The sequence below is a fragment of the Nipponia nippon genome, unplaced genomic scaffold (assembly GCF_047370975.1).
Source record: "Nipponia nippon isolate SJK-2023a ecotype South Korea unplaced genomic scaffold, ASM4737097v1 scaffold_23, whole genome shotgun sequence".
In the NCBI taxonomy this organism is placed as follows: Eukaryota; Metazoa; Chordata; class Aves; order Pelecaniformes; family Threskiornithidae; genus Nipponia; species Nipponia nippon.
The window spans coordinates 4749921-4764825 of record NW_028262340.1 but is presented as its reverse complement, the minus strand read 5'-3'; the positions used below and the strand labels follow the sequence as shown (position 1 = coordinate 4764825).

The 14905-nt window shown below is 49.5% G+C and overlaps 2 protein-coding genes across 7 annotated transcripts; both read right to left on the bottom strand.

Moving 5' to 3' along the window:
* Window positions 1–1233: 1233 nt before the first annotated feature.
* On the bottom strand, window positions 1234–2361 carry LSM10 (LSM10, U7 small nuclear RNA associated). 6 transcript variants are annotated; one of them, XM_087760857.1, is made up of 2 exons: window positions 2316–2361; window positions 1234–1805 (listed from the first exon to the last, which is right to left on the bottom strand). In XM_087760857.1, exon 2 carries the CDS (start codon window positions 1796–1798, stop codon window positions 1427–1429), a length of 372 nt encoding a protein of 123 aa, XP_087616983.1. In that variant the 5' UTR covers window positions 1799–1805; window positions 2316–2361; the 3' UTR covers window positions 1234–1426. The 6 variants fall into 6 exon arrangements, with proteins under 6 accessions (XP_087616983.1, XP_087616986.1, XP_087616985.1 ...); XM_087760860.1 differs by having other exon boundaries at window positions 1234–1810; window positions 2316–2336; XM_087760859.1 differs by lacking the exon at window positions 2316–2361 and adding an exon at window positions 2247–2295.
* A 50-nt stretch (window positions 2362–2411) lies between these two features.
* OSCP1 (organic solute carrier partner 1) lies at window positions 2412–14693 on the bottom strand. The gene is made up of 10 exons (XM_087760854.1): window positions 14564–14693; window positions 8452–8606; window positions 7584–7751; window positions 6877–6957; window positions 6204–6307; window positions 5717–5845; window positions 5098–5167; window positions 4256–4395; window positions 3467–3530; window positions 2412–2554 (listed from the first exon to the last, which is right to left on the bottom strand). The coding sequence occupies exons 1-10, from the start codon at window positions 14673–14675 to the stop codon at window positions 2438–2440; spliced, it is 1140 nt and encodes a 379-aa protein (XP_087616980.1). The 5' UTR covers window positions 14676–14693; the 3' UTR covers window positions 2412–2437.
* Window positions 14694–14905: the final 212 nt, after the last annotated feature.

The window sequence follows — 14905 nt, the reverse complement described above, 5'->3', positions numbered from 1 at the left end:
GAAGCGAAAGCTGATTGGCTGGGGCGGGATGACTCCCTCCGCCGATTGGCTCCCGCTCCTGCCAGCGCCGGACGCCAACGGGGTTGGTGGGCAGGCGGGAGATTCGAACGCGCTGTGATTGGAGGAGAGGCGGGTGCTTTCCCGGCGAGCCCCGCCCACAGAGGCCCAGCACCACAGGGGCCGCCGCGGGGCCTCCGGGACAGCCCAGGGGCGCTGGCAGGGCCGGGCCTCCCCACGCGGGCGCCCTGCTCCCAGCCGCCCGCGCTGCAGGGGCCGCAAGGGCCGGGCCTCACCCGCCCCGCACCAGCGCTCCGGCCCCGAGCAGCCCCCGGTCTCATCTCCTCAGCGGGAAGCAAATTCACGGCACTTCTGTGAAACCCCCCCGCCCGCGCAGCCTCCCCGGCGCCCACGCTCCCGGCGGCGTCCCCAGCCCCGCCCCGGCCGCAGCAGGGACGCGCGGTCCCTGTTCACGCGTGGTTCCTTACGTGAGAGCTGTTAGAAATCACGCCAGCCTCCACCTGAGCGGCTCCTGGGGGGACAGGGAAGCAGCAGCGCTGCTCTCGGGGCTGCCCCAGAGCTGCCGACAGCTCCCACCCAGGCCCGGAGCTGTGCAAATTGCACGCACCGGGGCGGGAGAGCCACCGGGCTCAGTCTCCGGGGAGGCGCTGGGTGACAAAGGGATGCCTGCGGAACAGGACGGAGTCATCTGTTGACTGTGCAGCGCTTTCAGCAGACGTGCAGCGGGCTGAAGAAGCACTGCAGAGCTTTGGGGAAGGGTGATGGAGGAGCGGGGAAGCGGAGGAGCCAGGAGCAGCGGCATTCCCGGCAGCAGCAGCATTCCCCGTGTCCCGGGTGAAGCACCTTTGTGCTTCTCCAGGCAGATGGTGCTGCCCCTTCCCCCCCGAGCTCAGCCCCGCTCCGGATGGACGTGTGTCCCATTCCCTTCCCGTTAAACACTTCCAGAACGGAGGCGGTCTGGCAGGAAGCTGAGGACAGGCCACGAGCAGCCCCGTCCCCAGCCCAGGACCAGCGTCTCCGGCTCCCGCGGGCAGCGATGCCGGCAGCAGCAGGGCCCCGCGCTCTGGGAGCAGGGGAAGGCAGAGCTGTGGGCAGCAGGATGGCTGCAGGAGAATACAGCCGAGCAACAACCCCAGGCTGCGACTTTGGCCAAAAGGGCTTTGTTTGGGCTCAGAGGAGGGACACGAGTTGCTGCCAATGGAACAGGAAACGAGCTGAGAGATCACAGACCCTTTCAAGCGGGGTTATTAATTACAAAAATAACCCTGCTCCCCCGCAGGCACCGGCCAGCGGAGCAGCAGAGCCCCGAGTCCCTGGGTGAGATGTCTGGGGCGAGGTGTGGAGGTGGCTAGCAGTCTGGTCGAAGGGGCAAGTCCAACTTGGCAGGGCTGTGGGCGGTGCCAGGGGCTCACTTGTGCTTGGCACGAGGGAACTCCTTCCTGCCCTTGTCGCGGCCCCCGAAATAGCGGACCCTGTGGATGGCCTGCAGCTGCTGCTCGATGGTGGCCCTGATGTCCACCTCGTCCGGGATGTGGACGTAGCGGACGTTCCTGCCGGTCACGAAGAGCTCGTCCAGGTGGGACACCGTGCCCTGCCTGTCCGTGAAGGTCACCTCCGCCAGCCGCACGTTCATGAAGGCGTCCACGTTGGTGACGCGCCCCGTGGCCGTGCTCTCGTCGCGGAGGTCCACGGTGGTGACGTGGCCGCGCAGGCCCTGCAGCAGGATGACCAGGCTGTTCTCGGCGATGGTGCGCTCCTTGACGGAGTGGCTGACCTCCATCGCGCGGCTGCGCTGGGGGAGAGGGAGACGCCGTGCTGCGCCCCGGCCGGCCGCCCGCCTCCAGGGAACCCACCCGCCTCACCTTGCACACTCGTACGCACACGTACGGCCCCTTGCACGCTCACCCACACGCTGCCCCGCTCCCACGTCACTCGTGTTCTCCCTGCGCCCCCCGCTTGCACGCCGGGGTCCTCGCTGCCTGCTCCCCTTGCGCGCCACCCCTCTCCCACCCGTCACTCGTGTCCTCCACGCGCCCCACCCTTGCACACACACGCAAACCGCCCTCCCGCCCTTGCACGCTCACCCACGCGCGGCCGCCTCCCCTCGCGCTCTGCGCGTGCCCCCTGCACACCCCCCGTCCCCGCCGCCTCCTCCCCTTGCACACTCACACGCCGCCGCTCTCCCCTCGCGCTCCTCCCCTTGCACGCGCACCCTCCCCCCCGCACACCCGCGTGCCCGCCGCCCCCTCCCCTTGCACGGCCCTGCGCCGCTGCCGCTCCTCCCCTTGCACACGCACCCGCCCGCCCGGCGGCAGAAAGGGGCGGCCGCGCCTGCGCACTGCGCCCCACGCCCCGGCCCCGGCCCCGGCCCCGGCGGCAGCCGCTCGCAGCCGGTCTGTGCGCAGGCCTTTAATGCCGCTCAGAGCCCGTCCATCAGCGCCAGCAGGTCCTCGCCCTTCCCGGAGCTCGCCGGCCGCGGCTCCGCCACCTCCAGCTCCCCCAGGATGCGGGAGAGCTCCGCCCGCCGGCCCGGCTCCTGCGGGGAGAGACGCCGCGCCTCAGCCCGCCGGCCGCGCACCCGCGCCGGGGCGGCGACGGCTCACCCGGGCCTGCGCTGGGGGTGCTGGGCTGTACTGGGACGGGCCCCACCGCCTGCTAACCCGAGCCTGTACTGGGACATACTGGGCTGTACTGGGACGGTCCCCACCGCCTGCTAACGGGGGCCTGTACTGGGCTGCACTGGGCTGTACTGGGATGTGACCCACCACCTGCTAATGTGGGCCTTTACTGGGCTGTACTGGGATGGGTGCCACCATCTGCTAACATGGGCCTTTACTGGGCCGTACTGGGATGAGCCCCACCGCCTGCTAACGTGGGCCTTTACTGGGCTGCACTGGGCTGTACTGGGATGTGACCCACCACCTGCTTATGTGGGCCTTTACTGGGCTGTACTGGGACGGGCCTCACTGCCTGCTAATGTGGGCCTTTACTGGGATGTACTGGGATGTGCCCCACCACCTGCTAACATGGGCCTTTACTGGGACATACTGGGCTGTACTGGGACGGGTCCCACCGCCCGCTAACATGGGCCTGCACTGGGCTGCACTGGGCTATACTGGGACATGCCCAACTGTCTGCTGATGCCCGTGAACCCCTTTAGGAAGGGCTGCAGGCATTAGCCTGTACCCATAAGCAGGCAAATGATCCAGTAGCAGTTCTCCATCCTGTGCAGCTAAAAACTTGCTCTAATATTCGTGAGGTTTCACGTTCTCTTATTAAATAGTCAGCAAATCCGCAGACTTGGCAGCAAATACTGCCATTACTGCCATTTATGAGCTTAACGGAAATGGGAAAAAATGTATTTTTAAAGTTACTACTATGGGTGAAACTCAGTTCTTAGCAAGGCAGGAATGATAAGAATCAAAGATCTGAAACGCACTGTACGTACCTGCGTGGCTTCTATGTTGATAACCTTGTAAGATAACTCCTCCGGTCTAGTCAACGCAGCGTGTCTTGATTAAAAACATGAAAAGAGTGCTTAATCACATGAAGACATACAAATAAATGACAAAAGTCAGATTTCATGAAGCTCATGTAGGCATGAAGTTTGGACAATGTCCCTCTTCCTCCTAGGCAAATTAACGTATTGACCCCAATTTGGAGACTTTTCCCTGTCTTAGATGTTTTATGCTAAGTGTAGAAGAGCAGGAATATCTCCGTAGTTGAGATTAAAAGCAGGTAAAACCATTCTGCAGAAATCAACGTAACAAAAAGTCCCATTACCCTTGTGCTCCCTGCCAGGAGGTGGCTACGGTGTTCAAGCCTGTCAGGCTCATCACCTCCAGCAGTTCTGTTCTTAGCTCTGAGACACGGACAGGTATTTGGGGGAGAGGAGAGCTAAAGGGGCTGAAGGGACGTCTCTGCTCCGTGGGACAGGACCAAGCACAGATCGTCCCCTGCTGCTGAGCGCCAGCGTCACTGGGAGGGAATGCAAGGCCGTGCATCCCGGGAGACACCAGTAAGGGAAATGGCTGTCCTTGCCGACAGCCTTAATAAAAAGGTCAAGCCAGGGAAACTGCTCCTCTTTTCTTCCTGCAGGGACCACCTGGGTCAGAATAAAAAAATGCGAAAAACCTGCTGTTCTGTCCCTAAAGCTGTTAAGGGCCAGCTTCAGTCTCTGGGGCTGTCCGCATGGCACTACATCACAAACCCCAGACCAGAAAGGACTTGAGCGTACTCTTCCTCCTCATCAGTTGTGAACAAATTCAGTCGGAATCCTGTCTCGCTGCCACCAGGTTTCTTGATCTCCAGACCTCCCAGCAGCCTGGCCAAAAAGTTCAGTTCTTCTTTAGCAAGAGGGTTAGGGGCTATATTCTCCTGCAGGAAACAGCAATGGGTTCGTTGGTCAGGGTACCAGGGAGATGAGGACTGTAATAATTTTTTTATATTGTTTTCTGATATTACATAAACGTTCTTCAGAGTGATATAAATACATTTCTGCATTGTTAATGGTACAGATTGTGCGGATAACTAGTAATTATCAGCTATGTATTTAAAATGGTTGCTTGAATTTATAGACCCAGGACAAGATAATTTTCCAGCTAAATTGAACAGCTGAGAAATCTGTAAAACCAGCTTTCTGTTTTCTGAAGAGATTAAAATAGGAAGCAAGTACACCATTGCATAAGCCTGTGTGCAAGATTCTTTAGGAAAACGTGCCCTTCCCCTAGCTCAAAAGGGGCTGTGGAGGATTGGATGGGCTTGGAGAAGAACTAAACAGGTTCCCCCGAATTTATCCCGTGAGTGTAGACTAAAAAGATCGCTATTGTTTCCCTGAGAAAGGAGATGAACAAAGGGGAGGGTAGTGCAAGTGTGTAGTAAATGATGTGGAGATGACGGATGTGGGTGTTTCATTCACTGTCCCCATCTATTGAGAGCAAGGGAAGCCGAATGTAAAATCTGGTGGACGTGGTGAAACTGCTCAAAGGAAACACTCCCACCGCGTGTGACCGGCTGCAGGACTCGCTGACACAGACCAGTTAACCAGTTAACCAGTGACAGGAACAGAACACCACTGACCTTTGCATGGGATGCCAAGTTTTTGGATGATCCTGACATGTGTGTCTCTACTGGCCGACTAACACTGTACCTAGAGAGAAGAACACAGGAGGAAAAGCAACCCGTTACTTGTATGGGATACAGGAACTGGAGGGAGCAGCACAGGATCTAAATGTGATTTTAGGATATTTTTCTGAAGACTGTAAATAACTGAAATGAGAAGTTCACTTCTATGGAGTATTGAGGCATTACATGTACGAGCGACAAAGCTGTGAGAAAGAGCACTGCTTTCTCTTATTCTGTGAATGGAAAAATTACTTAAGGCAAACATGGATAAAAGAAAGGATTTCTTGAACGCAATTAAAATTAAATTACATTTCACAGAACATGCAGTGCCAGATGAGAACACTCTTAACTCAGCTCTACTGTAGACGTAAATCAAACTTTTGCTCTTCTCTACAGCTCTTTATACACATCTATCCACATGCGTTCTGTTTCAGGCCATCGCTTTGTAAAGACGTCAAGCTAGTAATAGCGAAAGAGGCAAAAACGCAGACCCAAGGCTGAAGACGTGCTTCTGAACAAATCCATAACCATCAATGTTTACTTCATGTTTCTACGCAGGAGAAAAATGACTTACATATTTGTTCCAAGTTTGAGGACTCTGTCTCCATAAAGATCAAAAGATCCTTCCCTTTGTGGAGTAACATAATTTCCACCAGTGGTGAACTCAGTTCTTTTAACTTCATCTCCATTGCGATTAAACATCCTTAAAAACAAGTCATTATTGAAACATATTTTTATTACTGATTTTCAGTACTTCCTCTGCTTACTGTACAAGAGGAATGGGAATAAAACTCTATTCTCTATGTTGGTAAACGGATAAATGACTAATAGCTAATTTACTGGAATAGAGCATGCCAGAAACAGCTTAGTATTTCATTGCTGGGGGACTTAGTCCCAAATCCTGCCCTTTAAGTAGTACTTACGGGAGGTTCAGCTATCCATGCAACATGAATGACAGGCTAAGCTCGATGCCTATTAGACCTCTGGGACTGACTGTTCCTCCGTGAGCAGCCATACATGCAAGGCACTGCAAACAGCATAAGCAGCGGTTCAGAATTCACCTGATGAGTCCTGGAACTTCTGTACCCCAAGGAACAGGGCCTGATATTGGCAGCACAAAGCGACCGTTAGAGTTTTGCACTTTATCCTTCAGAAAGATAGAGACCTGCAAAAGAATATTTCACCTTCTAGAAAATCAATTACATATCTTCTGATCCGAATTCTTTGAAGTCTGACCTTGCAGCCTTCCTGCCTAGACTAGGATTGGTTTCCTAAAGATTTTGATGTATATATAGAGACTGTGATACAGGCCAAAGCCAGTCATGTAGAATTGTGGTCCAGAGGATGGGCACACTGATGTAACATTAAAAAAAAAGTGTACTGTTTTATACGCTTGAGTAGGATTGATTTATTTAGAGAGTATCAAGCCCCATGACTTCAAGCTCAGGGTCTCAGTTTCATATCAAGTTTCTACTAAAAGGAAAAACCTATTTATCAACTAGCACATCCGTACTAGTAGATATTCCTTTTTTCATAACATTTTAGAATTGAGTATTATTGTAGTAAATGTGCTCAATTTGTAAAATTTTGAAGATTGAAACTGCAAGCACATCAAGATGACTGAAAAGCCTAAGTAACAACCCCAAACTTACAGTGTAGCTGTGACAAGATACCTTCGCGTTCTAGCCACAAACTCCCTTCTGTTCCTACTGACTAGTTATATTGGCCTCTTACCCTTATGTGCATGTCCTGAAAAAAAACGAGGAGCGTTTGCCTGATGAGCTGAAATTCACCAGCGGAGAGGCAGCTGTATGTCTGGAAAAGAAAAACCATCACGTAAGGCTTTGCAAGTGTGCCATGTCCAACCCAGCTAAGGGTGAAAACAAGTAGATCAGAATACTGCTAGCCCAGAATGGTACGTGTGTGGCAGGGGAAGCAGAGATGATGTGAGGGGGACTGCTGGTCTTTATCGGTAATTATTATCCGTGACTAGGAGTCTGGTTTAATTTCTGCTGAAGTCAGTGGAGACTTTGATCAGGCTGAATAACCAATGTATTGATTTAAACTGGGCCAATAGAAAAGTAACACTTGACTCGTAGACATCTCCCTCTCTAGAAGCCCTTTGAAAACATTTCATGACTTCCCAGAACTTTTAACATTTTATGAAACCAGTTCCCCTTCACTGGGAGACTCATATTCTTTGTCCAAAGAATTACAGCATTTACATGAGCAAAAGTTGCTAAGCGGAAGGCCAATATGTTTCCCTCAGGTGAAAAAGAGGGGAAGGTTATTTGAATGCTTCTCTGAGGCTGAGAACATATCAACCTCCACACTTGATATGGCACTTACTGATGTAGTATTTAGTCTCTAAGATTAGCTTGAAAGAGAAAAAAGTCTCAAACAACAACAGTGTGTCCCACCGTTTTTGTAAGGATTCTTACTTCAATCAGCTGTCGGAAAGTTTCGTCCACCTGGTTCAGGATGCCAGGAGAATCGCGTACGAAATCCTTGATCGCATCCAGGTGATTGAACGTGACCAGCAGAATGTCTTTGGGCCGAGGGCACAGCAGCACTTGGTATTTGAAAGCCATAGTCATAAGGTCATACAGCTGCAAGGTAACACGGGGAAATTTTGGTTCCGTCACAACATGGAGAGCGACACCGCTTAGGTAACTTCACGCTGATGTAGAAGGGGATTTAGACACTTAGGCTAGCACCTGCCTATGGTAAGAAGAACCATTTTAGCTTTGTTTCCTAAGAAAATAAGACCTCTGCAATCACATTGTCAGCCCTCCTGCTGGCATCTCCAACTGCCTTTAAAACTACTGCCAATTTCAACAACGCCGACACCCGGGTAGAGGTCTCACAGGTAATCCGGTTCCTACAATTTTTTTCAAAATCGTCTGCTGGATATACTGTTTGCAGGCAAAAATTCTAACACCTGCAACTGCAAAACAGTGAGTGTCAATATAGAAATAGATGTATTTATACGTACTCACATATGTATATATTTTTAATATATATAAAAAAATCTGATAAAGAATGCTTACTGAACCTCTTAAAATCAAACATTCACATATCAAAGCAGAAACACTTAGTTCTGAACTATCTGATACTACCATGGATTTCCCCAAAGCTTCCTTGGCTGAGAACCATTTTTACAAAGAAAGCAAACGGAAAGAGAGCTGTTACAAAATGCTTCCAAATGACAGGGACATAAAGCCACGTACTAATGGTCGCAATCAGAAGCTTGTGAACCGTCGCAGGGAAGCACAGCATAGGCAGGACTGGGCAGGTGGTCTTTTTTACCTTGTCCATGCTTGCCTGGTTCAGCCTCATGATCGAAGCATGAGCTAGCCGGTCGTACACCGTTCGCAGAGCTTTCTTGGAATAGAGGTCCTGTGGTTTAAACAGCTCTTCCATAAATTTTTTATTGAACATGGTTGTGATGATGTCATTCATAACTGCAAAGACAAAGAGTCTCTGGTTTTTTGCTTCAGAAACAGCACATTCATCTGATTCATTCCCCACTGAGAACTTGGACGCTGACAGCTGCGAGGATTGACAGGAATGCTTACCTGTGAAAACTAGGTACTCAGCCACAAAAGAAAAAAGGAGGAGGAACAGCGCTTCTTAATGTCAACATTTTCCTCAATCCCACATTGGTCTAAGCGAGCAGCACGATTCCTGCTGACTGTCCCCAGGGGCAGAAATGCTACTTAAGCTGTAGACAACAAATCCTGTTTTCCAGTGGGAATAAGACTGGTTTTGTTGCCTTGTTTTCACAGCAATGGTTAGCACTTTCCCCTTTTTAAATATTTTTTTTATAGGCTACTCTGGCATGTATTATCTATAAAAGCTACAGTTCTGCTTCCCAAGAAGACTATTTCACATCGCTCTAGATTTTTTGCAAACTAGCTGACTCTGCCTGTTCTCTTTAGCCTTTGACGCTATTAGTCTATTTTTCTTTCTAAACAGAAGCTCCTGAATGGTTCAAGGCTCCTTGAAGTATTTGTATTAAGCAGATTAACACTCGACAAGTATTTAAGGAGGCATTTATAACACTGGGATCTATGTCAGGCCATGCAGTGCTCTTACGCAGCAACATCTGCGGATACCAGAGCAGTTCAAAAGCGCAGAACTCTAAACTTCCTTCATTTTTTCACCTGTAAATTTAGACATTGTTATGCGACTTACTCAAGAGTATGTAGAGATCAGGAGTGCTGAGTATAAGGGCTATGCTCTGGTTATCAAGCTTTTAATGCAAAGAAGATACAAAACATTTTGCGGTGATTCAAGCAAACGCAATATCTTAGCTTTCATGCTGGATCTGATAGTTTTACCATATACCTGATACATTCGACAGAGTTATCATAAATAAGCATTTATTTCTCTATCAAAAAAATGTTAAATCAAAATTTCAATTCGTAGGTTACTGTACAATTAATTTTCCTAAGCAGATGATTGTTACTGAAGCTCATAATGCCAGCTGATTCTTACGGATTAGAAAAACCTCAGCAGAAGGAATAAAAAAAAAAAAAAGAAAAAGTGAACATAGACATAGTGGTAGTGATCAGCTATTTGAAGTCCTGCTGTAATTATTCACTGGTGGGTTAGACACCTGGCTTTTCACAACTGTGGTACTGAAGCTACACATACAGCCAAAAGAAAGTTAATGTCCCAGGCACTTCATCTTTTCTTAGACAATTAACTCTCTGGGGAACGTTGCTAAGTACGCTGTAGGTACTGAGAATCTAGGCACGGATAGCTCTTTTCCTGAGGGCAAGTGCCTTCTGATGAGATTCTCTCTCCCTGTTTAAAGCTGATGTTTACAGGTTTTCTCCTACGCTGGCGTACATCACTGGTGACACACGCATTTCGGCATCCATTGTGCTGTACTTAACAGGGCTCACTGGTTCCTGTTTTAAGAACCAAAACAATACAGACAGGTCTCAGCTCAGTTTCTGAGCAGCACAGATCACAAATACACTTTGTAATGACAAATCGGAAAAAAATCCCTCCTGTTCCTCGCTGCTTTTCAAAGAAACTGTCCATAAAACAACCCCTACTTGCAGTCTGAGGCAAAAATCCTCACTTTCTTTCAGTGGAGAAAATCAAATACAGTGTAGTAATATATATTTCATTTTGCAAGTATATCAATTACGACAAAAATAAGAACTTTTGCCCTATAATGCTATCAAGAAAAATAATTTTTAAGTTGCTTGCATATGTTGTCTGCACAAAGGCTTCTCCTCCATCTTTGGAGAGTCACTAAGAACCAAAACTGTCAGGAGACAGATAATGTCCCAGTACGCTGACTGTAGCTGGTAGATATTCACAACGGAATCGGAAGATGTGCGTTAACCACACACCCAGCCTTACATAAATCATCTTCTGAAATTAAAACCTCTTGTATTGGCTATAAAAAGAACTGAGAAAGACATTAAGAAAACACGGTAAAGGGCAAATCTCACACGGTATGGTTGATAATGACACAGCAAAGAGATCTCAGAGCACAGGTAGTCCCCAGGGAGATATTTACACCATTCTAACAATGGAAATAACAAAGAAAGGAGCGTTAGCTCAGGGAAAATGGCACGCCAAGCAACATAGCATAAAAGCAATTTAGCGGAGAGGGGTTTCATCAACTGGGATGGGGAGAGGGAAACCAAGTATAGACAATGCGATGGACGGAAGAGAAGCTGAGGATTTATGGTGGGTTTTGCCTACACGTGCCATGTCACTAGTGACAGACACGTTCCAACGTCTAGTGCGCTGTCACGTAACATGGCTCGGGCGCATGACGTGAGACTGGAGTCTTTACGCCTGGGCTATGCTCATGCTTCTCGAAGGACGTTCAAGACAGCAGGGGGAATGTTACGAGTCCAAAACAGTCACACATTCTACTTGCAATAGGTTTATAGTCTGTAACAAGGTGAAAGGCAGGCAAAGCCAGCTCGTTATGGCTTCATCAGCACTAGACTCGGCTGGTTACTCTACGTAACTCTTCAGAGATCGCCCCAAGAGCAGTGTTCGTAGGCAAACTTCTCTCTCACAAGAGAAGCTGATTGGTCAACGTGGGATCTGCATCTGTGCCGCTACCGCCTAAATATGATAAAGCGTGCTTTTATACAAGTTGTTGTTATTTTGGATGTGATAAAAGAGGAATATGGAATCTTTTAGACTTCTGAGATATTAAATGCTGCAAAATAGTGTTCTTGGAAACACCACGTAATGGTAGCAAAAAAAACCTGGGGCAAACTCTAGGATATCAATATTTACCTTCATATTCAAGGTAAATATTCAAAACCTACAAACGATGCTTATTTTGAAAAACATGAATCATAACCCTGATCTCTCTTAAAAAAGGGCTGCTCAAAAAGACACTGAAAGTTTTCCTCATGTTCACCAAGCAAAAAACCTGAAATAATAATAAGAGGTTCATTTCCTCATCCAGCTCCTTACCACACCCCTTTGCTGGAGGCTACCATTTCAAGGCAGAGTCCAGAAGGAATCGCGCGCTCACACCTCAGCTGCTGCACTGCAAAACCCGATGTCCCAGCTCCAACCCACCTCCAGGGATAATTTCACTCAAGATGAGCTTGGCTGAAGCATGGGCACCTGCTCCTTTGTGATCGCTCTGCTGCAAGAGTGGTGACCGCTAGCAGAGATGGATAAGCAGCTAGGATGGAAATGCCTTAAATTTTCCCTGGCGTTCACCTGTCAAAACCCTAAGCAAGGTATTAGAAAAAAAACTTAGAAAAATGCAGTATACCTAATATTCCTGCATTTAAGCAGAAAAACAACCTTCACAATGCTCGCAGAATTATATGCTTGCATTAATACGATTCTAGAAAAATACAAATATAATTTTGGCTAGAAAGACCGCTGTGATAAAAAGTTTTGATCTATTTATAGTCTTGGTTAAATCAGCAACTTATTTTTGAAGCCATATGATTTTGAGATATTGTCTATTCTTTCTAAGATCTATAGTTACAGTGCATTTTAATGAACAGGTGAGTATTATTATTCATCTTTGGCACTACGACTAAAGGCTGCAGGAACAGCATACAGTGTGTTCACGTACAATGAGCCTCATGTGTGCATGTAGTGGTGTTCGTCTACTGCATGCAGCTAGAAGATTACAGTACCTCGTTTCCTGTCCACATCTGTCCATTCATCTACACGAAGCATACAAAACAAAAACATCAGTTCAAGAAGTAAGAACAATAGTTTCAAGGAGAAGAAAAGAAATAAACTAAAAAAAACCCCAAAAAATTTAACTAACGGACTTTGGTTTTTCCCATTAGCATTCAGCGCTTAACAAGAGCGAACTCTTCTGTTACTTGACATCTTTCACTTTCAATGAGCACACAAACCTTGAAACCTTGCCCTCCCCTTGGAAGAAATCTTGTTGCTTCAACGGAGATAAAATTTTACCCTTGATTGGATCTTCTCATGTTTTGCATTTAGCTTGGAAAGTTTTCATCTGTTTTTTGCACTTACAAGTGAACAATGTTTCAGGGAACAGCTTTAAGCATTAAGAAACACCTCAGTGTGGACGAAACCACATCTCAGTAAAATTAATGCCCCATTTTTTGGAAGATAAAATACATGTGTGGATAAACTAGTACAGATCTAATTCTCCTGCTGAGATAGTCCACCGAGTATGGCTAACTGAGTTTAAGCTCTAACCTTAGACCTAAATGAAGAGTAGTAAACTTTTGTCAGATTGTTCTCTGAAGACACACACAAATAATTAAAAATTGCACTGCTGTAATGAAACCTTTGCTATTGTTTAGCACTTCTTGCTACTGGATAGGCAGGAGAAGAAAAAAAGTGTAACAACCTCTTCAATACTGAGTTAATATTGAGTTGATTTTTTATCACAAAATACTAAAGCTTCCTGAAGCGCATTCTCCATCCCGTGACAGGAACCTGCAAGAATTTTTAAAAGCAAAGCAGTTTTAATTTGTAAGTGGTAAACAAAGAGGTGCTCAGCTGTAAGCTGGATTTTTTGCACACACCTGTGAATGCACAGGGCTCTACTTTTACAGTAAGTTGGACAAAGTGCTAGACTGACAGATTTTTATAAAAGCCGGACAAGGGTTTCAGGAGCCATATTTATGTTATTTGAAGCTTTTCTTAATTGTGCATGCTTCTTCTGCATAGGCTTTACAACATCATTCCTGGAAATGACTCCTGATTGCAAAGCAATCTGGCCTTCCTCAAACAGCTCTGGGCCTGGATTGACACACTCAAATCCTGAGTTAATTTGATTCCAAAAGTATATTTCCGAAGCTCTAACCTCTGAAGCAAGTACAGCAACGCTGAAAAGTATTTCAATTTCTACCTTATCCGTATGCACGTCACAGATTAGCTTCAATAATACCTTCAGGCAGTTATTACCACAGAAACTTCATGAGAGCTGATTAATTCAACAGGCTTTACTTCAAATTTAAGACAAGAACTTAAATTTAAGACTGGCAAGGCTGCACCTTGAATCCTGTGCTCAGCGCTGGGCCCCTCACCCCACGAAGGCCATGGAGGGGCTGGAGCGTGGCCAGAGCAGGGCAGCGAGGCTGGGGCAGGGGCTGGAGCACAAGGCTGGGGAGGAGCGGCTGGGGGAGCTGGGGGGGCTCAGCCTGGAGAAGAGGAGGCTGAGGGGAGCCCTCATCGCTCTCTGCAACTGCCTGAAAGGAGGCTGGAGCCGGGGGGGTCGGTCTCTTCTCCCCAGGAACAAGCGATGGGATGAGAGGGAACGGCTTCAAGCTGCGCCAGGGCAGGTTTGGGTTGGGTATTAGGGAAAACTTCACGGAAAGGGCTGTCAGGCCCTGGCCCAGGCTGCCCAGGGCAGGGGCTGAGTCCCCATCCCTGGGGGTATTTAAAAGCCGGGGAGATGTGGTGCTTGGGGACATGGGTTAGTGGCGGCCTTGGCGGTGCTGAGTTAACGGTTGGACTCGATGATCTTAAACGTCTTTCCCAACCTAATCGATTCTATGATTCTAAGAAAAACCACACACAACCGATTACCGCGCCATCACTGTTAAACCCTGCTGAGGAAACCCCTTGTCCAAGACGCCCTTCGAGGACAGAGGCTGTGATGCCCTGGCACTTTCCAGGCATCCTCCCAGCAGCCCTGCAGCCACGCTCCTCGTGTTTATTCCCGTATCCCATAGGGAGAACCAGCACCGCCTCTGCCGGGGAGGGCGGCGGCAGATCCCGCCCGGGGACGGGCCCCCGCCCCGGCAGCTACGGCCGTGCCGCTCCTCCTCTCCCTCGGGGCCGCCCCGGCACCGCCAGCGCCTTCCCGGCGCTCTGCTCGGCACCGGCCCTGCTCCCAGGCCGCGGGACCGGGCTCTCCGCGCCTTCTCCGGGGCTGCCCCGGCCCCGGGAAGGGCCCCGGCCGCCCGCCGCTCACCTTTGCGGGCCTTCTCCCCGGGGATGCTCTGGGCGCGGAGGCGCTGGTCCAGGATGTAGAGCATCTCCCCGCCCAGGTTGAGGAACAGCAGCGGCAGCGTCCGCGCCGACATGGCGACCGCCGACCCCGCCGCCGCCGCCGTTGCCGGGCAGCCGAGGGGCCAATCGGAAAGCGCCGTCTTGGCCGGTCGGGGGCACGCGTGCAAGCCCCGCCCCGGCGCGTGTCCGCACAGGCACGGCGCGTGCGCGCACCCCCGGTGCGTGTGCAAGGGCCTCGCGGCGGGGTGAGGGCCCGCAGGGCGCCAGCAGCACCCGGGGGAATGTGGAAACACCAGGTTTCGTG

Bases quoted from the DNA above. Each gene is read 5' to 3' on its own strand.
- LSM10 (XM_087760857.1), bottom strand. From the start codon at position 1,798: ATGGAGGTCAGCCACTCCGTCAAGGAGCGCACCATCGCCGAGAACAGC.
- OSCP1 (XM_087760854.1), bottom strand. From the start codon at position 14,675: ATGTCGGCGCGGACGCTGCCGCTGCTGTTCCTCAACCTGGGCGGGGAG. The intron at 6,308-6,876 runs GTAAGAGGCCAA...ATTCTTTTGCAG, and splicing joins TTCAGGACATGCACATAAGG to GTCTCTATCTTTCTGAAGGA. The intron at 5,168-5,716 runs GTAAGTCATTTT...TCTTCTCTCTAG, and splicing joins CTCAAACTTGGAACAAATAT to GTACAGTGTTAGTCGGCCAG.